This window comes from Anopheles coluzzii, chromosome 2 (genome assembly GCF_943734685.1).
Source record: "Anopheles coluzzii chromosome 2, AcolN3, whole genome shotgun sequence".
NCBI lineage: Eukaryota > Metazoa > Arthropoda > Insecta > Diptera > Culicidae > Anopheles > Anopheles coluzzii.
Window position 1 is genome coordinate 5,728,873 of NC_064670.1, and position 25,515 is coordinate 5,754,387.

The 25,515-nt window shown below is 50.6% G+C and overlaps 8 protein-coding genes across 10 annotated transcripts; 3 read left to right on the plus strand and 5 right to left on the minus strand.

Moving 5' to 3' along the window:
• Positions 1-1,115: 1,115 nt before the first annotated feature.
• LOC120951567 (zinc finger protein 184-like) lies at positions 1,116-3,046 on the minus strand. Its single transcript, XM_040370348.2, has 3 exons — positions 2,813-3,046; positions 2,626-2,744; positions 1,116-2,567 (listed from the first exon to the last, which is right to left on the minus strand). Exons 1-3 carry the CDS (start codon positions 2,936-2,938, stop codon positions 1,214-1,216), a joined length of 1,599 nt encoding a protein of 532 aa, XP_040226282.2. The 5' UTR covers positions 2,939-3,046; the 3' UTR covers positions 1,116-1,213.
• Positions 3,047-3,378: 332 nt separating this feature from the next.
• Positions 3,379-5,365, minus strand: LOC120953627 (uncharacterized). The gene is made up of 3 exons (XM_040373752.2): positions 5,202-5,365; positions 4,981-5,122; positions 3,379-4,903 (listed from the first exon to the last, which is right to left on the minus strand). Exons 1-3 carry the CDS (start codon positions 5,265-5,267, stop codon positions 3,453-3,455), a joined length of 1,659 nt encoding a protein of 552 aa, XP_040229686.1. The 5' UTR covers positions 5,268-5,365; the 3' UTR covers positions 3,379-3,452.
• Positions 5,366-5,647: 282 nt separating this feature from the next.
• LOC120953626 (Golgi-specific brefeldin A-resistance guanine nucleotide exchange factor 1) lies at positions 5,648-13,430 on the plus strand. Its single transcript, XM_040373751.2, has 7 exons — positions 5,648-5,939; positions 6,099-8,465; positions 8,544-8,752; positions 8,820-10,971; positions 11,034-11,303; positions 11,376-11,490; positions 11,565-13,430. Exons 1-7 carry the CDS (start codon positions 5,838-5,840, stop codon positions 12,752-12,754), a joined length of 6,405 nt encoding a protein of 2,134 aa, XP_040229685.2. The 5' UTR covers positions 5,648-5,837; the 3' UTR covers positions 12,755-13,430.
• A 142-nt stretch (positions 13,431-13,572) lies between these two features.
• On the minus strand, positions 13,573-14,278 carry LOC120953629 (UPF0235 protein C15orf40 homolog). The gene is made up of 2 exons (XM_040373755.2): positions 13,899-14,278; positions 13,573-13,834 (listed from the first exon to the last, which is right to left on the minus strand). Exons 1-2 carry the CDS (start codon positions 14,188-14,190, stop codon positions 13,632-13,634), a joined length of 495 nt encoding a protein of 164 aa, XP_040229689.2. The 5' UTR covers positions 14,191-14,278; the 3' UTR covers positions 13,573-13,631.
• Positions 14,279-14,330: 52 nt separating this feature from the next.
• Positions 14,331-16,371, plus strand: LOC120953628 (glyoxylate reductase/hydroxypyruvate reductase). Of its 2 annotated transcripts, XM_040373754.2 has the most exons (4): positions 14,331-14,425; positions 15,072-15,271; positions 15,341-15,508; positions 15,596-16,371. In XM_040373754.2, exons 2-4 carry the CDS (start codon positions 15,204-15,206, stop codon positions 16,323-16,325), a joined length of 966 nt encoding a protein of 321 aa, XP_040229688.1. In that variant the 5' UTR covers positions 14,331-14,425; positions 15,072-15,203; the 3' UTR covers positions 16,326-16,371. The 2 variants fall into 2 exon arrangements, with proteins under 2 accessions (XP_040229688.1, XP_040229687.2); XM_040373753.2 differs by lacking the exon at positions 14,331-14,425 and having other exon boundaries at positions 14,483-15,271.
• A 2-nt stretch (positions 16,372-16,373) lies between these two features.
• On the minus strand, positions 16,374-17,033 carry LOC120953631 (U6 snRNA-associated Sm-like protein LSm3). Its single transcript, XM_040373756.2, has 3 exons — positions 16,873-17,033; positions 16,685-16,792; positions 16,374-16,616 (listed from the first exon to the last, which is right to left on the minus strand). Exons 1-3 carry the CDS (start codon positions 16,888-16,890, stop codon positions 16,437-16,439), a joined length of 306 nt encoding a protein of 101 aa, XP_040229690.1. The 5' UTR covers positions 16,891-17,033; the 3' UTR covers positions 16,374-16,436.
• Positions 17,034-17,869: 836 nt separating this feature from the next.
• Positions 17,870-19,216, plus strand: LOC120951559 (probable H/ACA ribonucleoprotein complex subunit 1). Of its 2 annotated transcripts, XM_049605996.1 has the most exons (3): positions 17,871-18,043; positions 18,361-18,893; positions 18,978-19,216. In XM_049605996.1, the coding sequence occupies exons 2-3, from the start codon at positions 18,371-18,373 to the stop codon at positions 19,031-19,033; spliced, it is 579 nt and encodes a 192-aa protein (XP_049461953.1). In that variant the 5' UTR covers positions 17,871-18,043; positions 18,361-18,370; the 3' UTR covers positions 19,034-19,216. The 2 variants fall into 2 exon arrangements, with proteins under 2 accessions (XP_040226273.2, XP_049461953.1); XM_040370339.2 differs by having other exon boundaries at positions 17,870-18,043; positions 18,361-19,216.
• A 57-nt stretch (positions 19,217-19,273) lies between these two features.
• On the minus strand, positions 19,274-20,608 carry LOC120951558 (uncharacterized). Its single transcript, XM_040370338.2, has 2 exons — positions 20,075-20,608; positions 19,274-19,980 (listed from the first exon to the last, which is right to left on the minus strand). Exons 1-2 carry the CDS (start codon positions 20,079-20,081, stop codon positions 19,274-19,276), a joined length of 714 nt encoding a protein of 237 aa, XP_040226272.2. The 5' UTR covers positions 20,082-20,608.
• Positions 20,609-25,515: the final 4,907 nt, after the last annotated feature.

The window sequence follows — 25,515 nt, forward strand, 5'->3', positions numbered from 1 at the left end:
CGTATACGACAACCGACAACGTCTGCCAATCTGTCGCCCAGCATTGTTTGTTTACATTTTCAAGCAGCTATCAGTATACACCAGCATCAAACAAATCGTTTATAAAACCTTCATAATTTTCATTTAATGCGCAAATACATACTTCTGGTTGCTTCCAGATGTTTTGGCGATCGAGCTTTGGATGATTTGTATGATATTTACGTGTATTTGACATGTTTTAAAGCAAGATGCATACAGTTTGTTCCAGAGTTATGCGGTTTGTGCGTTCCCGAGGAATCCGCATAACTCGAATTTCGCGTTTTTCAAACAAAATACAATTGGTTACTCGTAATTTTGTTTTCAATTTAGTAATTTTATACACTTTATCATTTATATATTGTTATATATTAGAAATATATATTATATACATTAGAAATATCAGAATATTCTGAAATTTTTTGTTTGTAAGTGAATTAATTTTTTTAGCAAAAATGCAATTTATACTGCAGTCGACAATTCGACATAAGTCGACGTAACTCGGGAACAGACTGTATATGCAAGATGTACCATGGACATGTTTTACGAGGTACAGTGGAGCGCCGTTTATCCGGAATTCTCGGGACTTGACCTCGCCCGGATATGCGAACAACACGGATGATGAGTCAAATGATATATTTTATCACCAATTCCTGATTAATGTTTGAAAAATTATCTTATTTTTTGATAAAAACAACCCAGTTTTTATTAACTTCATGTTTTTCCAATGAGAATATTTAAAATTTACCATGATAACCGCTTTTTAAAATTTCTTCCTCATAACGCAATGTCACCTTTGTATTGAACTGTCATTTCTTAACAGCACGGATTAACGGACAGCCGGATAAGAGGTACCCGGATAAACGGCGCTCCACTGTATATACGTTTGTTTTTGTTGGTTGTCGTATCGGACATCCGGTGCTAGAGCACTGCCTAATGGGAAATGCCAGCTCCGCCGTTTGACAGCCGCTTTTCATGAATCTTTGTTTCGTATAAAATAGGCAACAGTTGCTTTCACGTAAACTACAAATTTTTATGATGTAGCCAGCGCGACGCGGGCAGGGCGAATGTAGATGGCGTTTTCACAAGTCTTCCAAGGGTTTACTTTGAAGAGGGGTAGCTTTATTTTTTTAGGTGGTTTTTACAATTATTTCATGCATCATTTGAATTGCTGTATGTCCAGTACATATCCGAAAACCTACAGCTTCTCTCCTTTTTTGGCCCAATGGAATTTCATATTGTGCTTGCGGAGCGAGCTAGCGTCGCTACAACGGAAGTCACAGGTGGCGCATTCGAACGGTTTCTCGCCGGTATGCAGCCGCACGTGCGTTATCAAGGTCGATTTCCTTTTGAAGCTCTTGGCGCAATATTTGCACGTGAAATTTTTCGCCTCACTGTGCACCACCTCCATGTGCCGATCGTAGGAGCTTTTGTACGTGAAGCCCCGCCTGCACGTATCGCAGTGGTACTTCGTCTGGCCACGGTGAACGGTTTCGTGATCCACCAGCATGATGCGTTTGTTAAACCGGCGCCCACAGTACGAACAGCAGTACCGGGACTTTCGTGCCCGGTGCGTGTTATGCGTGTGCTTGTCCAGCTTTGCCTGGGAGGTAAACTGTCCATCGCACTGCGTGCATTGGTACAGCTCAATGGAAACGCCCGCGTGTGCCGTTTCTAGATGTTGCAGCAACTCGCGATGGTACTTGAACTCGGTACGGCAGATGGTGCATTCGTTCGATCCTTTCGTCTGATTCGCTTCTTTGCATTCTTTCGACAAAGATGTTTGATTTTTCCGCGGGAATTTTTGGAGTGTATGCAAGGCACGATGATGGCGGGCGGAGGCAAGAGAATAGAACTGTTTGGGGCACCGATCGCATCGATGCCACTTTACGTCGATCTCCTGGTGTGTTTCATGGATGTCCTCCGGCACTTCCTCATTGTAAGGGTATTCCTCGTTGCACACTGCACAACTCAATGGGTTTGTTTGATCTTCGAGCAGATTGTCAGCGTTTAACAAGTGTTTAACATTTCGCAAACGATGCATTTTTCTACGCTTACACGACTTGTGCTTTAGCAGCTGTTGCAAAAAGGTGAAGCTCTGATTACAGCCACCACACTGATACTCTTCACAGCTTTCCCGATGCTGCTCTAAATCGGTCTGCGACGCGAATACCTCCGAACAGTACAAGCATCCAAAACGGTTACCAAGCAAGGAGCCATTCCAATCGTTGGCGCTGTACAGCGTCAACCAGCACTTGCCACATCGTGAGGATAAGGTATCATCTTCATGGGGCAATTCTAGCTGCTCCCTGATAGGTTGATTGGAATCGAGCGATGGTTCGCCGGCGGAATTAGTTTGTTTATCATCATTTTGCTCGTATGCAACCGAGTCCTCGTCTTCCAATTGTTCGTCCACTTCGTACAAATATTCTTCGTCGCTATATTCGATTTTCTCAATGCAAAGGCCAAGTACAGTTGGTCCGGCTGGCACGTCGTTATCATCTTCCGATTTGGCATCATTATCCTGGTGGAATTGTGCTTCGTTTTGCTGCCTGAAAGGAGAGGTGATGTAAAACAAAGATGCTACGGCTAACACGCTAAACAACCTACGATTGAAGGGCAAGGAAAAGCTTGTTGTTGCTTCGCATTTCACTAATAATGCTATAGACGATGGCGATGTTGTTTTCGCATTCCACACAAATATTCGTATACGCATCCGACGGATGAATCTGCAAATTGAAATTACATACGCATTATGCATTCAGCACTACTCAACAACAGGGTAGCTCTGACGCACCTCCATTTCTAGCAGAGCTAGCACTTTGTTACGTTCTTCTTTGCAAATGAATGCGTCGAAAAAGCATCGCGTGGATGGATCCTGCGCCAAACAAAACCGGCAAGTGGTTGGGAAAATTTCCGCCATCGTAAAACAAACGACACAAACTTAAAGCACGCCACAAGCGTTCGGTACAGCTGCATGCAAAATTTACTTTGTGCAGACAGCGCTTCTTTCCGAGTTGATTGGTTTACAGTCAGATACCGACATACGCGCGTTTTTTAGCTTGACAGCTGTCAGAGCAATTTCTACAGATATGAACTGTCAAATTTCAATAAAAAATGTTTAAAAATGATATGTTTAGCAGAAATCACATGGAATAAGTTTTTTTCCGAAACGACTAAAATTTATCAAATTTACTCTTTTATGAAATGTATGATGTCGCTAGAACGAGATATTTGAGGAACGTTGATGTTTTTGGAACGTTAACCGCGGTACTCGAGAGCAGACTGTGTCCCTGTCAATTGCTGTTGGCTTCCCGCTATGTGTCAAACCATGGATTTCAAACAAACTGTTTGATTTTTAAATATAACTGGATTATTTATTTATATGTTTGAACCATCGAAACTCAAATGCTTTATTAGACCAATCTATTAGTACTCTAAAATTCCCAACCACGATACTCCTTCATGATCGCATTGTTATCCTTGCGCATTCGCCGGACCGCGCTGGCCTCTCCCTTCGGTACGAGCCGTTTCTTCATGTCCTTCTTTTCGCGCAGCTGAATGTCGCCCTTGGTCCGTTCGCTGATTATCGTTGGCGCGATCGTACTGGCTGTGGTAGAGTACGAGCGGACACTGCGCGCATCGTCAAGCAATTTGCGCACCATCGCCATGCGGTACTGGCGCGAGTTGGTATCGATCGTTGCATCTTCCGGCTCGCTCTCCGGATCATCGGATTCTACATGGTCCCGGCCAGCGGCGTTCGGCTGCACCAGTGGCTCGGCAGGGAAATAATCCTCCTCTTCCTGGCGCTGCTCGATGATGGACTGATTTTCCGGCTCGATCTCTCCGTCTTCATTGCGATCAGGCATTTCCAGTTCACCCTGCCCTGACAGCGACTGTAGATAGCTGAGAATGGCTGCATTGTGCTCCTTCTTTTTCATGTCCTTTTGTGGCTTTTCTTCAGACAGCTTTATCTCTTCCTCCAGCTTGCGGCGACACTCTTCGAGCTCTTTCTCATCCACAGCGGGCTGCTCGTGTTCTGTTGCCTCAACCTCAGCAACCGTACTACCAGTGTCTGTATCTTCGTCCTCAGTGTCTGTTTGTTCATCATCAGCATTGTCTGGCCTGTTGCCTTCGTGATACTCCTTGAAAAGATCCTCCTCCATTTCCTGCGTGAACCCGTATCCCGAGCAGAGCACTTCCCGATCGAGCTCGTCATCCCGCTCCAGATCGCTGAACCGTGGATAGTCCTCACTTTCGTACCCAAACTTCTTGCGGAACAGTTCCCGCACACCCTGCACGTCCCGGTCGAAGTACATCTCGGCGTTCAGGTGGGAGGTCGAAACCATCTGCGGAAAATCGATCAGCACAGGGCGCTGGTCGTCCGTTATCATGATGTTAAACTCGTTGAAATCGCCGTGAATGACGCCACAGTTGCCCAGCCGCACGATTAGATTCATCAAATCGTCGTACAGTGCCTCCACGTTGCCCACCTCGGACACATTCGTGAGCGGGTATCCGTTGACCAGCTCCATGATGACGCAGTGCCGGTTGAAATCGATTGGTTCCGGTACGGGAAAGCCACGCTCGTGCAGCGCCTTCATGTAGGCAAACTCGCGAGTGGCCGAAATACGCGACAGATACAGCCAGCTCATGGTGCGTCGCTTGCCGTGGTAGTCGCGCTTTTCACGCACATTGCGAAAGCACACACGGCCGAGCCGGTGCAGCTTCAGACACAGTGACTTGCCCTCCTCGTCCACCACGGTGTAGATGTTGGACTCCTTGCCTACGCCGATCTGATTGCCAAACCCGGAGATGGCTCCGCGCAATGTAAGCGACTTTAGCGCCAGATAATCGTACCCCAAGTTCGTCAACCGGTATCCATCAACTGCAAATGTAAGCAAACACGGATATGATACGTGCAAAGACCAGCTACAGAGCGGAGGGGAAGTGCACACTACTTACATCGTTTGCCTCGTTCGTATGAGAGAAGTTTATGTTTGCACAGCTCGCGCAACAATTTGTGGATTCCACCCGCCTTGAGACTGGCTATAGCCGCCACCAAAACTCCCGGCACAAGCTCGTGGTTCTTCATGCCCATCTCAATCTGCGCAGCAATGGCGGGAGGTAATGAGAAAAACAAATGGCACACAATTTACCCACACAAACTAAAATCAACGACTTACCGCTGTTAGAATACGGAAATCCTCCTTGGTGAGGTACCGAAGTATTGTTACATCGAGTTTTCCCATGGTTTTTCCGTCTCGCTATGTATTTATTCCGTCCAGTTTGGGAAGATTTCCAGCTTCCTCGTGCTTTGCGTTTCTGTTTACGTTTTGCTGTCAGAAGGAATGTGTCACATGGCCAAGATGGTTGCAAACGAGATGGCTCATTGACAGAGGTTTATATATACATGATCAAAATGAAAATAATGTATCTTTGCTATTTGTTCATTCACGATCTAACTTGAGCCAGCTGTAGAAGAACGAACGTAACTACTTTTAAAGAAATTACCATGATTCATGAAAATAGGACGAAATAAATGATTGCTCAACAATTCGCGGCCGGCTTGTCAACCAGCCGTCGCGGGTGACATTGCTGGGCTTTGTTGTGGAAAAGAAAGACAGAAAGGGAAAAAGGTGTGTTGCGGATGGGAGGGCAACAGGCGGGAGAGAAAAAATAGTAAACGTCACTACTGTGAGTTGGAAGTTATGGTGGAAATAAGAAAAAAGTGACACCGATTCGTTCTATCCAAGCAAATTTCGCTCGCTGGTAACTGTTTCGCGTTTCGCGTTGGCCACCTTGCTGGCATCCAGGGGAAGATGTCACCGCCCGGGAATGGAATATTCGTCGTGCGGGGTGAAATGTCCACCCTGACGACGGCAATGCGCCGCGGGTCCAGGTGGAGCTTCAACACGTATCAGGTAGGCGCAGGGGCAGACTCGCAAAGGGGGGGGAGGGCTCCTGCCAGTCACCATCTGGAACGGTCCTGTGCACCCGTGGCGCAGTGGAATGCTGACCCCGAACGGACGGGAGCGTTGTTTTACCGTAATTACATCCTTTCGACCGTCGTTTCATTGCAGGACGACGATAAGGATGTGCTGTTGAAGAGTTTCCAGGAGCTGAAAGAGGTGCTGCTGCAGGTGGAGGATCTTCGGCTGGTGGAACCGAACGTGTTTCTTTCACCGTTTCTGGACGTGATCCGGTCGGAGGAAACGACCGGCCCCGTCACCAGCCTCGCCCTGTCGGCCGTGAACAAGTTCCTGTCGTACGGGCTGATCGATCCAACACACTCGACCCTGGCGGCCACGGTGGAAAACATTGCCGATGCGGTGACGCACGCACGGTTCGTCGGCACGGACCAAACGTCCGACGGGGTGGTGCTGATGAAGATCATACAGGTGCTCCGTACGCTGGTGCTCAGCCCGGAAGGCAGCGCCCTGTCGGACGAAAGCATGTGCGACATCATCCTGAGTTGCTTTCGGCTGTGCTTTGAGCCGCGCCTCAACGAGCTGGTACGTCGCACGGCAGAGAATGCGCTAAAAGATATCGTGCTGCTGCTGTTCATGCGGCTGCCCCAGTTCGTCGAGGGTGGAAGCTACAACACGCTTAAGACGCTGAAGATGCGCTCCAGCTCGATGGATCAGTCGGGCAAGCGAAGAAAATACAGCAAGACCAGCATGAAGGAGGAGCAGAAACCAGCCCCCACTGCCGTGCCGAGCACGAACGCGGCTGCTCCGGTGGTTCCGAAGATCGTGACGGAAGACCCCACGAACGTGGCCGGATCGGGAGAGGAACCGGTCACGCCAGTAATGCTGACGGCACCGAACCGTCTCAAGCCGATGCCACTGTCCACTACACCGGCCACACCAGCGGGTGTTATCGTCGATCTGCAGGGAACGATATCGCAAACGCCTAAAGCTCCTCTTCCATCGGAATCGGCCGAACGGCAGTCGGTTACATCGGCGGAAGATGGCATTTCCAACGCAGAGACCGAGCTGGAAACCGTTACAGCGCAGGGCACAGAGGAGGGTACCACCGCCACCGACCCCTCGTTTGTGAACTCCGTTGGCGTGCGATTCACGTCCCAGCAGGCGGAAGAGGACGTTCCGCAGGTGGCGAATGGGGCCGCCACCGTTACACACCTCCCATACGGATTGCCCTGCATACGGGAGCTGTTTCGGTTTCTGATTTCGCTGTGCAATCCCATGGACAAGCAGAACGGTGACGTCATGATCCACATGGGCCTGACGCTGCTGACCGTGACGTTCGAGGTGGGCGCCGACAGCATCGGTCGGTACGATTCGCTGATCGCGATCGTGAAGGACGACCTGTGCCGCAATCTGTTCGCGCTGCTCGCGACGGAGCGTATATCGATCTTTGCGGCCGGGTTGCAGCTGTCCTTTCTGCTGTTCGAGTCGCTCCGATCGCAGCTCAAGTTCCAGCTCGAGCACTACCTCACCCGCGTGGCGGACATGATCATGAACGACAGCCCCCGGATACTGTACGAGGCGCGCGAACTGGCGATGGACAATCTGCTGCAGCTGTGGCGCATTCCGGGCTTTGCGGCCGAGCTGTACATCAACTACGACTGCGACCTGTACTGTTCGAACCTGTTCGAGGACCTGACGAAGCTGCTGTCGAAAAACACGCTTTCCGCAACGCAAGCCATCTACAGCATCCACACACTGTCGATGGACGCGCTGCTGACGATCGTCGAATCGATCGAGCGCAACTGCGCGCAGGCGAAGAACGGCCAGAAGCCGAAGTATATGCGCCATTCGCGGAACAACTCCTACGCAACGGCAAAGATCGTGCTGGACGCCGGCACGCCACAAGCCGCCCGTGAAGCCGGTGGCCAGGTAGCGCTCGAGCTGGAGGAAGGCGACCCAGAAGAAGGAGCCGGCAATACCGAACCGGCCGTGCTGGTGGAGAATATTAGCAAATTTCTACACTCTAGTCAAAGGGATCGCATTAGCCGGGTAGCGGCCGGGATCGGTACGGATGCATCCGGCGGGGAAGATCCCAGCATCGCCGCTGAGGGTGCCTCGCTCTCCGAGGCCGTGTCGCAGAAGCTAACGCACGAAGAGCTGGCGGCAATAAAGCGCAAGAAGCGCTTGCTAACGCAGGGAACGGATCTGTTTAACCAGCGGCCGGAAAAGGGCATACAGTTTCTGCAGGAGAACGGGCTGCTGAATCCGGTGCTCGACCCGCAGGAGGTGGCACAGTTTCTGCGCGAAAACTCGGGCCTCGACAAGAAGATGATTGGCGAGTACATTAGCAAGAAGAAGAACGTGGAAAGCCGCATCCTGGAGGTGTACGTGAAGTCGTTCGATTTTGCCGGCCTGACCATCGACCAGGCGCTGCGGTTGTATCTGGAAACGTTCCGTCTGCCCGGCGAAGCGCCGTTGATATCGCTCGTGATGGAACATTTCGCTGATCACTGGCATGTAAGTGGGGGAAGGCGTTTGCGGGAAGGAAGAAGGGTTCAGTGGATTTGATGCTATATGTACGCTTTTGTCTTTCAGGAATGCAACAACGAACCGTTCGCCAATACGGACGCTGCCTTCCGGCTGGCGTACGCAGTGATCATGCTCAACATGGACCAGCACAATCACAATGCGAAGCGGCTGAACGTGCCGATGACGGTGGAGGATTTCCTGCGCAATCTGCGCGGATTGAACGGCAACTCGGACTTTGATCAGGATATGCTAACAAAAATTTATCACGCGATAAGGTATTTTGGAGGGTTTAAAAGGAACTTCAGTGAACTCCAATAACGATTGAATTTTTCCTTCAAACAGAAACGAAGAAATCGTAATGCCCGCGGAACAGACGGGCCAGGTGCGTGAGAACTATCTGTGGAAGGTGCTGCTGCGCCGCGGTGCCACGAAGGACGGCATTTTCCATCACGTGTTTGGGCCCCAGCATGATCGCGAGCTGTATCGCGTCATCCAGGGCTCGACGTTGGCCGCCCTTAGCTTTGTGTTTGACAAATCGCTCGACAACGCATCGCTCTACCAGAAAGCGATCGGCGGATTCATGAAGTCGGCCGCCATTGCGGCCCACTTTCAGCTGCACGGCGATTTCGATGCGCTCGTGCTGACGCTGTGCAAGTTCACGACGCTGCTGACGCCGCCCCCGAACGATGCGCACGAAATTACGGCGAGCGTAATGTTCGGCCAGAACGTGAAGGCGCAGCTGGCGATGCGCACCGTGTTCGGGCTGATCCACGAGCATGGCGATTGTATGCGCGAGGGCTGGCGGCACACGATGGATGTGCTGCTGCAGCTGTTCAAGCTGAAGCTGCTGCCGAAGGCGCTGATGGAGGCGGAAGACTTCTGCGAGGCAAGCGGCAAGGTGACGCTGCTGCGCGAGCCCAACCCACTGCCGAAGACGGAGGCGGGTCTGTTCAGCTCGCTGTACTCGTACCTGGCGAACGACGGGCAGCGGCAACCATCGTACGAGGAGCAGGAGGTGATCAAGCTATCGCGCAAGTGTGTCCGCGACTGCCAGATCGAGCAGATCGTGAACGAGTCCAAGTTTCTACAGCTGGAATCGCTCGAAGAGCTGATCGGGTGCCTGCTGGCGATGATCGTACCGCCGGAGGCGCACAAATCGACCGCCCCGGCGTACGGCGAGTGTACGGTCGTGTTTCTGCTCGAGCTGCTGGTGAAGGTGCTGATACAGAATCGCGATCGCTTGCTGCCAGTTTGGGGCCGGGTGCAGGACAAGCTGTACACCCTGCTGGTGGGCGCCTCGGCGCACGAGTACACCTACCTGCTGCAGCGTACGACGGTGGCACTGCTCAAGCTGGCCATCTACCTGATGCGCAACGAGGAAATCTGCTCCACCATCCTGCAGAGCTTGCGGATGCTGCTGGCCCTGCGTCCGGCCGTCATACTGGCCATCTCGAAACCGATCTCGATCGGCATGTACGAGCTGCTGAAAACGAGCGCCCAAAACATTCACACCGAGGCGGACTGGGTGATCGTGTTCACGGTGCTGGAGTGCGTCGGGGCCGGTGCCGTGCCGCCGGAGTGCCACGCGGTCGAGCAGGTGGCAGCAGTGAGCGGTGCCAAGTCGGACGGTGCGTTGAGCAGCGAGGAAGACTCCGGCCTGCCGGACCGGGGCTACATTTCCGACTCGGAGCTCAGCTCGACGGCCACGATGCCGCTGGTAAAGACGGCGGCCCCAACTCCACCGCCGGCACCGCTTCCCAGCAGCCCGTCCGCGGGCGATGCGTGGATAATGGTGAACAAGGACGCGATCGATCTAGTGTCCGGCGGGTCCGGGGGGCACTCGCCGGGAACGCCCGTTCGGCACTCGATACAGTACCACTGCAAGCTGCTCGAGCACTCGCCGTTCGCGCTGGTCAAGTGTTGGGAAAGTTTGGCGTTCATCGTGCGCAACGTAGCGCACATCACGCCGTACAACTTTGAGAGCTGTGTCCGCTGCATCCGCACCTTTGTCGAGGCTTCGATGGGCCAGACGCATCATCATCACCAGCAGCAGCGTGACTATCAGGCAGCCAAAAAGAAGCCCGGATCGGGCAAGGATCGTCAGCGGAAGCTGCGGGATGGAGCCTCCCACCAGGGGTCCGGGTTGTCCTCTTCGTCGTCCTCCTCGCTGGCCATGGACAGCAGTGACAGTGAGTCGGAGGAGCTGCCCGAGCGTTACCAGTCGATATCGATTCAGCTGCTCGATCTGATGCACACGCTGCACACGCGCACGGCACAAATTTTCCGCTGGTGGGCCGAGGAAGGTGGTGCCGTGCCACAGTGCTCTTCGCTCTGGTCGCAGGGCTGGTGTCCGCTGCTGCAGGGCATCGCACGACTCGCCACCGACCAGCGGCGCCAGGTGCGCACCAGTGCGATCACGTGCCTGCAGCGCGCACTGCTCGTCCAGGACCTTCAGACGCTGACTGGGCTGGAGTGGGCCGGATGTTTCAAGCAGGTAGGATAGAAATGCAGCCCCACTTTGTCTGGTCTTTTAGTTACCCCTTTCCCTGGCTTCAGGTGCTGTTCCCACTGCTCCAAGAGCTGCTGCAGGAAAAGGCAACCAGTCCGGTAGAGGTGTCGCTGCTCGAAGAATCCCGCATCAGGACGGCCACCATCATGTCGAAGGTGTTTCTGCACCACTTGACACCGTTGATCGCTTTGCCTAACTTCCAGGAACTGTGGCTCGAGATACTGGACTATTTCGAGCGGTTCATGACGGCTGGCTCCGATATGTTGTACGAGGCAGTGCTGGAGAGCCTGAAAAACATGCTCCTTGTTATGCATTCGGTACGCATGGACTGACGCGCCTTGCTGCCAGACTACTTGAACTTAACGTTGATTGTTACTGTTGCGTTTTAGGTATGCGTGTTTCACAATACCGACGGTGTTACCCATTCTATGCTGTGGGACGTTACCTGGCAGCGCATATCCGGATTTCTGCCCAACCTCAAGGATGAGCTGTTCAAACACGAAGGTAATGATCATTTTGTTCGCAAGAAGCTTTGTTTATTGACTGTTGCATTTTGGTCTACTGCATCGTTTGTTTAGCCGTCCGATCGTCGGTTAGTATTAGTGGCGGAACAGGAGGAAACGCGGGTACCGGAGCGGCAAGCACTACCGTACCATCCTCCCATACGACGGCTCCAACGGCTCCACCGTCACTTGCAGGAGAGCAGCAGCACATCCTGGAAGGCGGTCAGATAAACAACAGCTCCGCCGTTGGAGAAAGTATTAACCCGCGCGTCGTGCTACATCCGATCCCCGTATCGACCGCAGCGACGGGGTCTGTGCTTTCGGCCTCTCCTCCAAACTCTTATATTCAGCAGCTGCAACAGCCACAACCAATGCCGGTCCTTCCTGTGAGTCACTCGATACCGGCAGTTGAGGTTCATCGTACTCCAGTGCACCGGGCAGCACCTTCAAACAATCTGCTAATGAGCAGTACCGCCACGAGTGATTTTAATGCCCTTCCGATGGTGTTGCCACGTTTCTCAACGCTACCATCACCGACTGGAGCAGCAGAATCATCGATCACGGGGCTAGTGGAGCCTGCCAATCTACTCCTTTCGTCCCCTGCACGAGATGTTGTAACGCAGCCGCAGCCAGCGGTGTCCGCGCCTCCATCAGTTGCGCCAGCTGCATCGAACATAATTGAACTTCCCGGAATCGTAGGCACATCTTGTCCACCAGCACCAGCACCACCGCAACAGTTGCCAACGGAGCGACGGGAAGAACAGGGGCAGAGTGAAACAGGAAGCGAACGCGCTCCACTCGTCACCGATGTTGAGACGGGCAACGTTCCGATGAGCCATCTTCTGGCCGGTTCGCAGTACCCTTCGCTACAGCACGTACCGATCGGGATTGCGCAAAGCTTTGCGCCGATCTTCGTACAACCGAACCCGGCTCCAGCGGAAGCGTCCGACATCTACTCTGACTACATTAATGATCCCTACAATCTGACACTGCAAATTGACAACGGAGCGCCGGGTAGCGTCCCGAGTAGTAGCGTTACTGTCCCAGAACCAGCACCACCGCAATCGGCAACCGCCCAACCGGACACGTTGTCAAGGACGCTAGAGGACGCGAAAACGGCTGGCCCGATGCTGACGGGCTCGACGACAGTGACAGCGACGCCGTCTGCCCAGCTGGCGAACGTGTTTCAGTCGGCGCAATACTTTAGCTTCCCGGCCAGTGGCCACATACCGCCCGGCTCGGAGATGCTTTTCGGGGAACCGTAAACACGCCAGACGGGTTGTACTACCGTGTACCGGTGTTCTATTCTTTCTATCGAACATTCCTACCCGACCCAGGTTGCCCGGTTAGGCACGACAAGTGGCAACTTTTAGCAAAAATTTACCTTTTACTCCACTCGTGGAGAGCTGTATTAATTATCTGGAAGGCATCTGGCAATTGAGTGAGACATACATACGGGCTCTCCGGTACTAGGCTAAGCGCTAGCGGTTGCTTTCCACAACGTTTTAAGAAAGCGCTTTGCTACACCTTCCTTCCAGCAGAAAGCTTCACTACGTCTCAACACAAGGTATTTATTCGGTGTAGTTTTGAAACTTCGACCCCCCCCCCCCCCCCCCTTGGTCCTCGTTCTCTGTCTGTTAAACACTAGCATTTAAAGTCGTATCGTTTATAACGCTAACCAGCCTGCGCGGCCCATTCTAGAGCGGGAAGGAAGGAGGAGTGTTGTAAAGGCTAAGCTGTATGATTGTTGTTCAATTTTAATTCCACTGTTTGTTTGTTCTAGGTTTTGCTACTTTACTGTTCGTTCCAAATTCTCCTTCTTTTATTGTAATGTTATAGCGGAGAACCGGGAGAAAAGCACCATATTATTCGCAATAGGGGAGCAAAGGGTGCGTAAAATGCAGGAGCCTTATTTAGCCAAGCTCTGGTATATGTTTTTTAATCCTAACTACACAACCTATTCCACCATTTCTAACGAGGTTACGCGCGCATGTGCACACGTCCCTAAGCAGTTTGTAACAAGATGGTTCAATAGCAAAATGAGATCAAACTTTAAGAAATAAATATATTACAATTATTATAGTAAAAAAGCATGTGTCTCTTTATTTATTGACGTTCCAAAGCTACCCTGAACCTTAGCAGTTACACACCGGCGGATGCTTCGTTGCGAAAAATCACCAACAGCTGTTCCGGGCTGTGCCGACAACCGGCCTTATCGAGCACTATCGTCTTCTGGCGAGATTTGGATCCTCGATCGAGACTGATATCGCTTTTCCGTAGGTCGAGCAGTTTCGACAGATACTTGATCAGTTCCGTGTTTGCTTCACCATCGATCGGGGGAGCGGCTGAAAACGGTGGAAAGGATACTGTGCTTCAACGAGGGCCACGGTCAACAAGCGTTACACCTACCTATCTGACAACCGATGCCTTCCTCACTCACATCCGTGATACCGCTCGTCTTGGCGCCCGGTTTGGCCAGTATCTTAACGATCAAGTTGCCCGTCTTTCCGTCTACCAGCACAGGACCGGCTGCTGGGGCCGGTTTGACCTCATCTTTACTTGCTTTTGAATTTTTGCCGGTACCACCACCTTTGCCCGGCTTCTTGGACATACTGCTAACACTGGCCGCTGGTTCCGTCCACTGGCGTGCGTAATTCGACGGATTACCGAAGATTGCTTTCAGGCGCTGGTACTGGAGCATTCACGCTGGCAGATGGTACGCGTACACGTATTTTGTTTACAAACAGCTGATTTTGACGTTTCTTGGAAGTGGAGAGATGCTTAGAGGCTCTGATTGGACCGGTGAAAAGGGGTTGGAAACTTTTACTGTTTTGTTGATGTTAAATATTTTAATCAATTTCCATAAATTCTTCTGCCTTGTAAGCTAGCCGACAGTTACGGCAGGGTAGTTTTGGAATTCAAAAGCGTAAATCGATGTAAGTATGTTTGTAAAACATCAAAAATACACCTTATCAAAGTGAAAGTGCCCATATATGTTCGGGGCGGGGGAAATGGTTGGCCTGGCATCACCATGACATTGATTGGGGGGTTGCTTTGTTGCTGGCTGACCTCATTCGTCATTCAAGACATTATCAAGGAGTTACAGAAAGTGCGCACCATCGATTGAGCTTGAGCGAGGACCATCAGAACCACACGCTCAAAGTGCCTTTTCCATTTAATTGTGGCAGGAGTTTTACGGGGCTCGACTAGGAATTAGGAACTATTGTGTGATAAAGTGTAGCTACAATTATCAGTCGAGATGCAGCTAATAGAAGCTACCTAGACGATTTGTTTTCCGTGTGTCATTTCGCAAGCTGTTCAACGGGGTTCGACCCTTATCCTGAAAGGGCCGTTGTGCAACCGTAGGCGCAGTAGCGTGGTGCGGGGCAAGTGTACACAAACCTTACATAAGGCACTGCGTGAAGCGAGAGAGAGAGAGAGTCATATAGACAAACAAACATCGATTGACGATCACGATACGATCGCATCGAGACAATCCGTCCAGTGTGGCCAGCTAGGCTCTTTCCCCCGGGAGTTTGTTTGAACGTACGGTGCCGTGAAATGAATCCTGTGTTTCGTCAGCTTTCCGCAGCTCTTTTGAGTGGCAGCTTGAGAGGTACGATAAGATTAGGCTCGAACGATCTACGACAGCTGCTCGCCTTCACCGCTAGACCAGTCACTTGGGAGCCCCATCGAAGGTACTGCTGCTTTGAGATGAAACCGAAAGTGTACGTAACGCGGAACGATTACGCCAGAATTGGGCTGGACCTGCTAAGGGAAGAGTAAGTTACTTGAAATTGTTTCCTTTCCGTTGGCTCCTTTCCTTTACCTGAGCTTCAATCTCACCGCAGATGTGATATTTCACTGTGGGATGAAGGTTATCCGGTGCCGAGGGACGAATTTCTTAAGAATGTTGCGGGCAAGGATGCGATCTACTGCTCGCTGAATGATCGCATCGACAAGGAGCTGCTCGACCAGGCAGGGCCCAATCTCAAAGTCATCTCCACCATCTCTGTCGGGTAGGTGGTTGCTGTGCTGTGTTGGTGTAAGATTCCAACTGACAATGTCAATGCATGCTTTTTGGATTGTCCCTCCTCCATTCATAGGTACGATCACATCGATGTGAAGGAGTGCAAGCAGCGCGGCATCCGGGTCGGCTACACACCCGACGTGCTGACGGATGCAACGGCCGAACTGACGGTGGCACTACTGCTGGCAACCGCGCGCCGCATGTTCGAGGCCAACAAGCAAGTGCACACGGGTGGCTGGAAGTCTTGGTCGCCAATGTGGATGTGCGGTACCAGTGTGAAAAACTCCGTCGTCGGCATCTTCGGGTTCGGTCGCATCGGCCAGGAGGTTGCCAAGCGGCTGGCACCGTTCAAACCGTCGCGCATTCAATTCACCAGCCGGACGGACAAGTTTCTCACGGCCGAGGATCTGAACGTTACGCAGGTTCCGTTCGATGAGCTGATCGAAACGAGCGACTTCCTCATCATCGCCTGCTCGTACAACGTGGAAACGGCCAACCTGTTCAACGATGCCGTGTTTTCGCGCATGAAACCGTCGGCCATACTGATCAACACCAGCCGGGGCGGAGTGGTCGAGCAGCACGATTTGATTCACGCGTTGCGGGCGGGCAAAATACAGGCCGCCGGGTTGGATGTGACCACACCGGAGCCGCTTCCGCTCGACAGCCCGCTGCTCACGCTACCGAACGTGGTGGTGCTGCCCCACATTGGCAGTGCGGACATCGAGACACGCATAGAAATGTCGCGCATCACCGCATGCAACATACTGGCCGGACTGAAGGGCATCCGAATGCTGTCGGAAGTTTAGGGAGCTAGGGAAGCAGGGAAATAAAATACCGATTTCAACTCATCAAGCTTCGGTTTCGGGTCTGTTATTACGTTCTTAGCCACAGGGAGGGAGAGGGGGGTTACAAAGCGTCTAGCTGCCCACGCGCATCGGTGGCGACACCAGGATGACACCATCGCCGCGCACAAACAGCATCGGAATGGTGCGTTTCGTAGTTTTGTACACTTCTTCGTACGTTTCCTCGTCGATTTCCACCGTGGTTACGGTTTCTTCGGCATCACCCAGCACCATGTTGAGATGTTGATCGAAAGCCTGCACCGGAAAGGGAGTGGTTAACACTTTATGATTTGCTAAAAACGAACCGATTGTAAGTAGCTTACGTGCAGTCGACCCCGCAGTTCACGTTCGTAGCGCATTTTAACGTAGATTTTCTCATCCAAGCTGAGGCGAATAAGATCCAGTGGTTCCTTCACAGGAATGATGGGCATCTAGTAAGGGAGGAAGAGAACGAAAATCCAAAAATTAAACGACCTGAAGTCGTCGAGGAATGAAAGTGTTTCATTCAAACCTGTTCCTCTTCAGCCATTTTACTGCAGGAATAGAGTTGGAGAAGCAAAACTGTACGATAATGCAATGAAATGCCGCTATTTGCCTCTGCAAATTTGTCTTCTTTTCTGACTGAGACGCCGATTCGACGATTGGCACTGAAGTTTGAAGCGTAAACAAATCCCCCGTACACCCGTACAACATGGCGAGGGTTTTTGACGTTCGAATATCGCTGCATCTCGCTCATTATCTCTACCCTTTCTTTACTTGCCCATAGTGCTAGTTTCAAAGTAAGTTTTTGTACCCTGTTCTCCCACTTCCCTTCAAACAATTTATCCACCTTTGTCTATATGCCTTTCGATGTGTTGATGACAATTTAGGCAGCGGTCTAATCTTGATGCGCGCAACATTGTTGCTCGAAAACATATCGCTGAGGTGATCTATGAATGTCGCTGGCAACATTTGGATACGAACCAGTGTCGTGGTACAGTCGATACATCTTAAGAACATGCCCGTCATGGGTTCAAGCCCCGAATGGACCGTGCCGCCATACGTAGGACTGACTATCCTGCTACGGAGGGAAATCAATAAGTCACTGAAAGCCAAGCCCACAAATGGTACAGGCAGGCTTTGACCGACAACGGTTGTTGAGCCTGTTGGAAACTCGTGAGTGCCCAACAATCTGCCAGGTCACAGCGCGAGAGAAGAAATGGATAGATGAAGAAAGAGTGAAAGGGAAGTCAAGCGAGCGAGAGGAAAGATAGGGAAAACGATAAGTTTGGCGATAAAAGGGCAGGATGCGCCTGCCCTCGCCCTTTTTAGTTGAAACGGAAACCAGGAACAGTGGACTAATTTTTTGATTACACCACAATAAAATCAGCACAATAAAAGCACAATAAGTGTTATCTAAAAAAATCCACACCGTTTTCAACAGAGCCAAAAAGAAGAAGAAATGAGCGATGCAGCGATATTCGAACGTCAAAAACCCTCGCCGTGTTGTACGGGGGTGTTGGCCTAATCGTGACAGTTGGCACATGTGCGTTTGACATTCGGCGTCGATGTAAACATGTGGTTCGTTGTTTAGAAAAGGACAACGTGCCATGAAAGTGCGTGCATCGTAATTTACAGAGCAGCAGAATTTCCAACAAAATTGAAAACAATTGACTCAAGAAGGATCGTGTGTTTGGTAATTGGTAAGTATCGGATGTGGGCAGCCTTCGTTGTTTCGTTGAAATTATGGAAGTTTTCCCAAAGCCGGCCTCAATCGACGCTTTGGTATGTTGTTGTCAGCGCTTGGGGTGTCCTTAGATTACACGTAATATGTTGACTTTCTGGCCAAATTGTAAGTGCTTAAGGATATTTTCAGTAGCACTGGCTTGAAGGTAGCAATAGCACATCCCAACATTCAAAGCGAAGCCAGTTTTCGTATAAGAACAAGCTCGGAAGCAATCGCATCACTGAGCCTAACCTCACTTTATTCATTCGCTTGTTTACCTGTCCGTCGTTACAGTTTGTTCACTATGAGCTTCCGTGGCCGTGGTGGTGGTGGCGGTGGACGAGGCGGTGGCGGCAGCTGGGGTGGTCGTGGCGGCCGAGGAGGTGGCGGAGGAGGCCGTGGCGGGTTCAACAATCGCGGCAGCTTTGGCCAGCGGGACGACGGTCCGAAGAATATCATTCCCCTCGGGTACTACGACTACCCCTGCCAGGAGGATCTCGTCGCCAAGGTGGAGGTGGAAAATGTACCCTTCTTCAATGCGCCCATCTACATGGAGGGCGAGAAGCAGATCGGCAAGGTGGACGAAATCTTTGGCAATCTGAAGGACTTTTACGTGTCGATCAAGCTGAACGACAACATGAAGCCGGACGGATTCCAGCAGAAGCAGAAGCTGTTTATCGATTCGGCGAAACTGCTGCCGCTGGCGCGCTTCCTGCCGGGAAATCAGACCCGCCGACCGGCTGGCAGGGTCGGTAAGCCCGGTGGTCGCGGAGGCCGTGGTGGTAGAGGTGGTGGCGGCGGCTTCGGTGGTGGCCGTGGCGGTGGCGGTGGTGGCTTCGGTGGTAGAGGCGGTGGCGGTGGTGGTTTCCGTGGCCGAGGCGGCGGCGGCGGCGGTGGCCGTGGCGGTGGAGGTGGATTCCGTGGCAATCGTGGAGGAGGCGGTGGAGGTGGAGGCAATCGGTGGTAATCGGTACGAGCGATTCATCTGTTTACTGCATAGAGTCCCCCCAAACCCTAAGTGTATCATCATCTCGCATGGTACCACTGTCTTCGTAAGAAATTTGTGTATAAGTGCTTAACGTTTAAGGCCGTGGAAATATATGTGTTTCTTCCGGATTGTGAAGAAGTATCCTGAAAGATGCGACGGCAAGATTGATTGTATTGATTCTTATCTTTACTCCCTTTCGGCGACTATCCGTCCGCCTGATCAAGAACAATCACACCTACAGACAGGGCAGCACTTCTTCTCCTCCAGCCACCGGTCGATACACGGGCTGTGGAACTGATGTGCACACAGCGCTAAGCTTTTGCCCGATGCTGCATCGATATGCTCCAGACAGATGGGACACAGCACCGTCGGCGGCATTTGTTTTGCTGTGCTGAGGAGACGATCGTCATCGTTCCCATATCGCGCTACAACGTCCGAGCTGATGATGGCGGGCGGTAAAAACGTGGCCATAAATCGGATCAGCTCATACTCCCCGTCGCAACAGAAGTCACTGCGAAGCTTCAGCTCGTCCCGATACTGATGCGTGCTGGCAAAGCAATGCCTACTGAGCATGTGCTCCGATAGGCTGCCGGTGGTGTACGGTGGTCCCAGCAGGGCGGGCGACTTTTCCAACCGAAAGCACACACAAACGGGACAGTGTACGGCAGGGAGATTCTCGACCCTCGCCGGACGATGAGAATCGCGCGAATGCTCGTACAGTGCATCCACGGTCAGCCGGTCCAGACCGCAGTATGGACAGGTGTAGATACCGATCGGATCGTACTGATCTCTGTTCACCTTGCGGGCATACTTGGCGAGCAGCTCGTCGTACGAGATCAACCGCTGCAAAGGGTGGTGCTGCACCGTGCAGGAGGGGCTGGACTTTGGACACACCAAACAGCTGTAGGTGCGTCCGTTCAGGAAAACTGGAACCGAAACCAGAAGGACACGAAACGCTGGTTGAATGGTGGGTGTTTTCGGGGTACAGATGTTACTGATGGCTGCATGACAGGTACTTACGACTCATTGTTGATTGAATAAAAAAAGAACGTTCCTTTCGCTAGAAAACACACGCTTGATGTGTGTGGTGTGTGGCTAGCTGGTTGGATGCTGGCTAGACTTACGGCTTGTCGAACGCGCTCGGTCGGCAATGGGCAATGCATTGATCCGTACAGCTGATAACGATAGTCAGTTACGGTTACGGGTTGACGATGATGCGCCCACCGCGTACACAAACGAACGAAAGGCGCGTAAACAAAACCATCCGCATGCTAGGCGGCGTACAGTGTGTAACGCATTGAGCGCGCGTGGCACAGCAGTTGCGTATTTTAAATCGCTTCCGCTTGGAGTGTGTTTTTATTCAATCAGAAACATGATAATAGTCACGGATTATAAGCGGCTGAAAATGTGCGTGTAATAAGTTTAAATGTGGTTTTGTTAGAATCCCAATTCGCCACACACAAGACATCAACGGTTACCCGCTGATAAGAAGCAATCGAGCCAGACATAACAAAACCAGCATTCAAAGTGCTGGGAAGAGCGTGTAATATTCGTGCAAATTTATTATTTCTAAATTTTAATCTACGCACCGTGTGCATTATTTTTCCCGTTAAAAACAAACTGCTGGACGTCGAGGACGGTTTGTTGTTGAATGGCAAATATTGGTTTTGAATCAACCGAAGTAGTTGATTAGTTTCCCGATAGTGATGGATTGACTTTACGCTAGTTGTAACGAACGAAGCACTGTGAATGCAAACTCATACCAAACAAATTCACCACATTTCCCCTACAGCGTGGAGGAGAAATTCACCACCACCTGGGGAAATTGTAAGGCATCTCCCATCTCCCATCTGCATTTCACCAACCACGCAGCACGCGAGAACATTTGAATTGAATCGAATGAAGCGCCATAACGCAACTGCCTGCAGTGTCAATAAGTAAAGCCACATAAGCAAGTGTGCCTTGTAAGTAGTGATTTTGGGAATGGGAAAGCAAGGGAAAGCAATTCAATTCATCCCTCGAATGGTACTTTTAAATCACTCCTAAAATCACGTGGGATTTGAATTCAGTTTATTGCACCCCACACCGCGTGGGTCTATCCCCTATTGCGTTGATCTTCTACGCAACAATTATTTATGCTTCACCGATAACATCACCCACCACCCGATCGATAATGTAAATCGGTGTTTTTATTTGCGTTTTCTTCTCCGACCGAACGGTGTACACCGTGTACACCGATTTCTGCGAGTATTTGACACGGCACATCAGCAACTGCCTTCGTCGTCGCGATGTTTTGGGAATTGAAGCGATCACCGGCCGGGGAAGTGTGTTGAATAAATTTAAAACTTTTCGGTCGACGATGGTAGTCGACTTTGTACGAACCGTTTTTGTCAGCTGATGTGCTTGTGTGAATGGAAGAGGAGCGCGCCTTTAACGGCCAGTGACAGGCGAGCCTGCTCCCAGTCTGATGGATGGTCAAAATAAGGGAAAACGGAAATAGGCACGAGATAACAATCGTTTTTTGAAAATTGAGTGCTTTGTTAAACTTGAAAACGGTTTTCAAATACAGTTTAAAAAGCTCCTTTTTCCTCCTTTTATCTCTCTCTTTCTCTCTCTCTTTCTTTCACTCCATCTCTTCCTTACTATCACGTTGCGTTCTGCTTGACAAAAGCATGAGAGTAAATTAAATAGAAAAATCTTCACCATCATCACGTTAAATCGTCGTTCACTATCGTCCATAAAAAAAAGTAGCTCTAGTGTTGTTTGGATGGGTTGCACGTGGGCAAGGGTGCGCTAGCTCAGGACCATAAAATCCATTTCCTGTCGTCAAATGCCACAGTGCCATCCGAGAACGTTGTTTGGCAACGGATGAGCCCAAATGCTTGCATGGAAAGCATCCAAAACCCGTTCCAGATGGCAACGGTTTTCAGGATAGTTTTCCCCTTTTTGCATCTGGCATCTGGTGACTATCGGAATGCAAAAAGAAGCCTCACATTGCATGATTTTCCGTTTTCCTTCCACCGTTGTATGAGCCACTTATGAAAGTTTTGACGTTCAAATGGGGGAAAAAATCGTTCAAAATTGAACTGTTACGGCTTGGGTGGGGAAGACGAGTTTGGGTAGAACATCCCAAGCATGATGGTGCACACTGCTACGAGTAGATAATATGACCATGTTACGATTTGTGTATGTTTTTTTGGAGCTTACAAGTAGACGTGTAGCATATCTGCTATACAGAACTTATTATAATACACACTATCAGCTATAGACACATTGTAACACACTTCGGAAAGCCAAATCACACCATTGCAACACATTCATTATAACACATCAGCAAATCAATCCACACCATAGCAACACATCCAGACCATACCGTTCATAGAAAAAACAATTGAGACACATTTATCGAAAACAACCGAAACGCGCAACATAAGCAATTCAAGCGTTACTGCGGCAAAGTGGACAAACAGAGAACGCATAGCAACTTATTGCTAAAAAGCGCAGTGTAGGCAAAGATCGACCAACGCACCTGTTCCTTGGCTAGAACAGTTGAAACTTTCCAGAACCTTTGTAAAAACACATTCCAAAACCAAATGTACGAAGCCCATTGAGTATAAATAAACCAATTCCGACCATGGCAAGTCAGATTCGTTCGGACTGTCAGGATAGGACTATGCCCATCCAGCATCTATCGACTTCTCATTTAAAGAGTTTAGTTATGTCCCCCTACCCAAGGTAAGGCCTCTAAACTCCAACGTTTCCAGTAAGGGAAACCTCCTAAAGGTTTCTATGATCGCCTGGACGATCAAGTGTCGAAAAGTCCGCTTCGGACAAAGTGTTATTCAACCTCGATACTTGTCAGTGAAACACTGACCTACCGCTATGGTACGCGTTGATCAGTTGTACCGTTGTACGCTCATCAGATTACATGGCGACCGTATCAAAAACCGAACATATGACTATATGACGACCATAGCTATCTCCAAACCTACTACAGACGATTGAGTGCCTTGAAGCCGCCCCGTCACGCTTCCTGTCTGTCAGTAGTGTGATAAATAAATAGTTGAAACAATTCCGACACATCAACCCTTGCTTCAAATCCACTCAGCTGTGAGATATTTAAACGAGCTTCCGCTTGCGCTCCGGGGCATACCGGCAAGCCGGGCGGACGCACTTTCCGGATCAATGCGTACGTGTTGAGCTAACGCTTAAAGGCGATCGCCTGCGTTTAGACTGGTTGGCTATGGTGGCTATCAACGTTGCCGAAGAGGGTCAAAACGTCGAACAACGACAGGGCTGGCAGGCCGAGCATATCCTGTCCCTTATGATGGAGGCACAAATAAGGCGTTCCCCACGGCGCCAACCGTCCCCCGTTCATCTTCTCGCTCATCTATCCCGTGTATGATTTGTGTTAAAGTCAAACTACGCAACAAACAGCCCAAGGAAAAGCGGAAAAGCCAACACAAAAAAAAGAATAAATGTCGTCGGTAAACATTGACCGTCCGGGAAGGAGAAAATGGAGATGATGCGATGGTGTGCCCGGATCCTTTTTGGACATTCTTGGGGCCATTCTTTATGTATCCATTTAGGGTGTAAGCCGCGCGCTTGGAGGTAGGCTCGGGTCGAAAGGTAGCTCGAACGGCGAACAAAACCCAGCCACCCAGGTTCGGATGGCCGAGTAAGATAACGTACAATCAAGCGAAGCGGCGTTGGCTGGTAGCTGGTTGGTTATTTATTTGGCTATTCTTTTGAGCTATTTGCTTTGAGAATTCCTTTCGGGAATTGCGTTGCTCGGCTGGGATTCTACCCCACCGGGGGGGAAGATGTCCTTGGAGTCGGATTGTTGCTGGCAGGTAGCCAGCAACGTTCCTCCAGTCCCACTACACAGAGAGGCCGTGAAAATGGCATAGAAATGTTTAGATCTCGCAAACTTAAACCGAAAGCGGTGCATTATTTACGCTAACGCCTTTTCACTTCCGATTTGCTGTCGATCGTTTCCGAATTTGTGTCCTCCCTAGGGGACAGGGGAAGTGTTTTCGCTCGTTCGGTGTCAGCGTGTCCATGAAATTCGAGATTTGTAATCACAGTGAGTGTGCAGAATTTGGCTGGATTGTTGGAACGAGTTACGGTCACGTGCTGGCGAGAGACGCGAGAGAAAAAGAGAGTGTAGGCTTCTCCCCACACGTCTAGTCGGTGGCCTTGATTGTTGGGTTCGGTGGCTCTTGTTTCGAGCGCCCAAAAATGGGAAGCTATTGCCGGTGGCAACTGTAGCCAATAGTCAGGTTCACGCAATTGTGTAAATATGGTTTCACGCGAAAGCCCACGTACCCCGTCAGCTTGTGATTGATTGATACAGCATCGCAGCACTAGGTACGTTAGGGTGTCCGTTACCTTGAACCTGCTGAAAATGCGAGCGACGAAGAACTCGCTCGAGGCACGTATCGCTACGATTTATGGCATAATGGTTTGGGTGTTATTTTTCGCAGTAAAAGAGATAGCAAGTCAGGAGCAATGCACTTCCACTGTAAAAGGGATGGGCGGATATCAGATCCCGTCCATCATACAGGCCCGATGTGACGTGAAGTTGACGATTCAATACACTCGCGCAGCCATTGAAAGGCTCTCGAATGAACGGCTCTGTATAATGGAAAATCCAGACAGGGCTTCGGCGAACGTACAAAACGGAACGAACCGATGCCCAACACCAGCAAAGTCCTGGCAACAGAATGGACATCGCAATCTGCGATGGAAATGTTGTACGAAACTCGGCCAGAAGACGAATGATAACGATGATGGTGCTTGCGAACCCCTTCCGACACACGCGTGCTGGGTAGGGAATGTGAATCGCTCCGCACCTGGGCAGCATCCGGTTACTGTGCGGCAGATAAGGCAGCACAACTTTTTCCGTTGAACTTGCCCGAAAGGAAGGTCACAAGTTGCCTTCTCGGAATCGAAACATTGCCGAAACATCGTCTCAATAGTACAGACAGGTGTGCAGGAGATCGGTAAATAAGGCAGCGCACGGTTCGAATTTCACCTCAATCCTTTGCTGCTCCGAAAAGGTATCTAGCCAAAAGTAGGGTTTATTGTTTTCTCAAGAAGGTGTAAATATTTATCATACCCAATGCCAAGTGCAATGCGGTGCGCCCTCGCGCAGCAGACACACCCTCAACGGATAAGATTAATTTTATTTGTTTATCACAGCACAATGTCAATTGATTTAGGCGTGTAATCAAATACATTTGGGCCGTAACGAGTGCGAGTATAATCAGTTTTCCCTTTCTCCCTTTGGCTGCGGGAACGGAGATGATGCGCGGATTGCATAATGTAGGGGCGCATTCGTTCAAACGAACCCGTACGCGCGTGCTGAAGAATAGCGCCAAAAGTTATGCAATATGCGTAACAAATTAGTTTTTGCCTTTTCACGCATAGCTTGTTGCTGCCGTACTGCGTACGCCAAA

Excerpts from the sequence above, each read along its gene's own strand:
- LOC120953626 (XM_040373751.2), top strand. The coding sequence starts at position 5,838 with ATGTCACCGCCCGGGAATGGAATATTCGTCGTGCGGGGTGAAATGTCC. Across the intron at positions 8,753-8,819 it reads AAAATTTATCACGCGATAAG|AAACGAAGAAATCGTAATGC; the intron begins GTATTTTGGAGG and ends TCCTTCAAACAG. Across the intron at positions 10,972-11,033 it reads GGGCCGGATGTTTCAAGCAG|GTGCTGTTCCCACTGCTCCA; the intron begins GTAGGATAGAAA and ends CCCTGGCTTCAG.
- LOC120953627 (XM_040373752.2), bottom strand. The coding sequence starts at position 5,267 with ATGGGAAAACTCGATGTAACAATACTTCGGTACCTCACCAAGGAGGAT. Across the intron at positions 5,123-5,201 it reads ATTTCCGTATTCTAACAGCG|ATTGAGATGGGCATGAAGAA; the intron begins GTAAGTCGTTGA and ends ATTGCTGCGCAG. Across the intron at positions 4,904-4,980 it reads ATACGAACGAGGCAAACGAT|TTGATGGATACCGGTTGACG; the intron begins GTAAGTAGTGTG and ends TTACATTTGCAG.
- LOC120953628 (XM_040373753.2), top strand. The coding sequence starts at position 15,051 with ATGAATCCTGTGTTTCGTCAGCTTTCCGCAGCTCTTTTGAGTGGCAGC. Across the intron at positions 15,272-15,340 it reads CTGGACCTGCTAAGGGAAGA|ATGTGATATTTCACTGTGGG; the intron begins GTAAGTTACTTG and ends ATCTCACCGCAG. Across the intron at positions 15,509-15,595 it reads ATCTCCACCATCTCTGTCGG|GTACGATCACATCGATGTGA; the intron begins GTAGGTGGTTGC and ends CTCCATTCATAG.
- LOC120951559 (XM_040370339.2), top strand. The coding sequence starts at position 18,371 with ATGAGCTTCCGTGGCCGTGGTGGTGGTGGCGGTGGACGAGGCGGTGGC.
- LOC120953631 (XM_040373756.2), bottom strand. Across the intron at positions 16,617-16,684 it reads AACTGCGGGGTCGACTGCAC|GCTTTCGATCAACATCTCAA; the intron begins GTAAGCTACTTA and ends TTTCCGGTGCAG.
- LOC120951567 (XM_040370348.2), bottom strand. The coding sequence starts at position 2,938 with ATGGCGGAAATTTTCCCAACCACTTGCCGGTTTTGTTTGGCGCAGGAT. Across the intron at positions 2,745-2,812 it reads TAGCTCTGCTAGAAATGGAG|ATTCATCCGTCGGATGCGTA; the intron begins GTGCGTCAGAGC and ends TTCAATTTGCAG. Across the intron at positions 2,568-2,625 it reads CTTTTCCTTGCCCTTCAATC|GCAGCAAAACGAAGCACAAT; the intron begins GTAGGTTGTTTA and ends CTCTCCTTTCAG.
- LOC120953629 (XM_040373755.2), bottom strand. The coding sequence starts at position 14,190 with ATGCTCCAGTACCAGCGCCTGAAAGCAATCTTCGGTAATCCGTCGAAT. Across the intron at positions 13,835-13,898 it reads AGGCATCGGTTGTCAGATAG|CCGCTCCCCCGATCGATGGT; the intron begins GTAGGTGTAACG and ends CACCGTTTTCAG.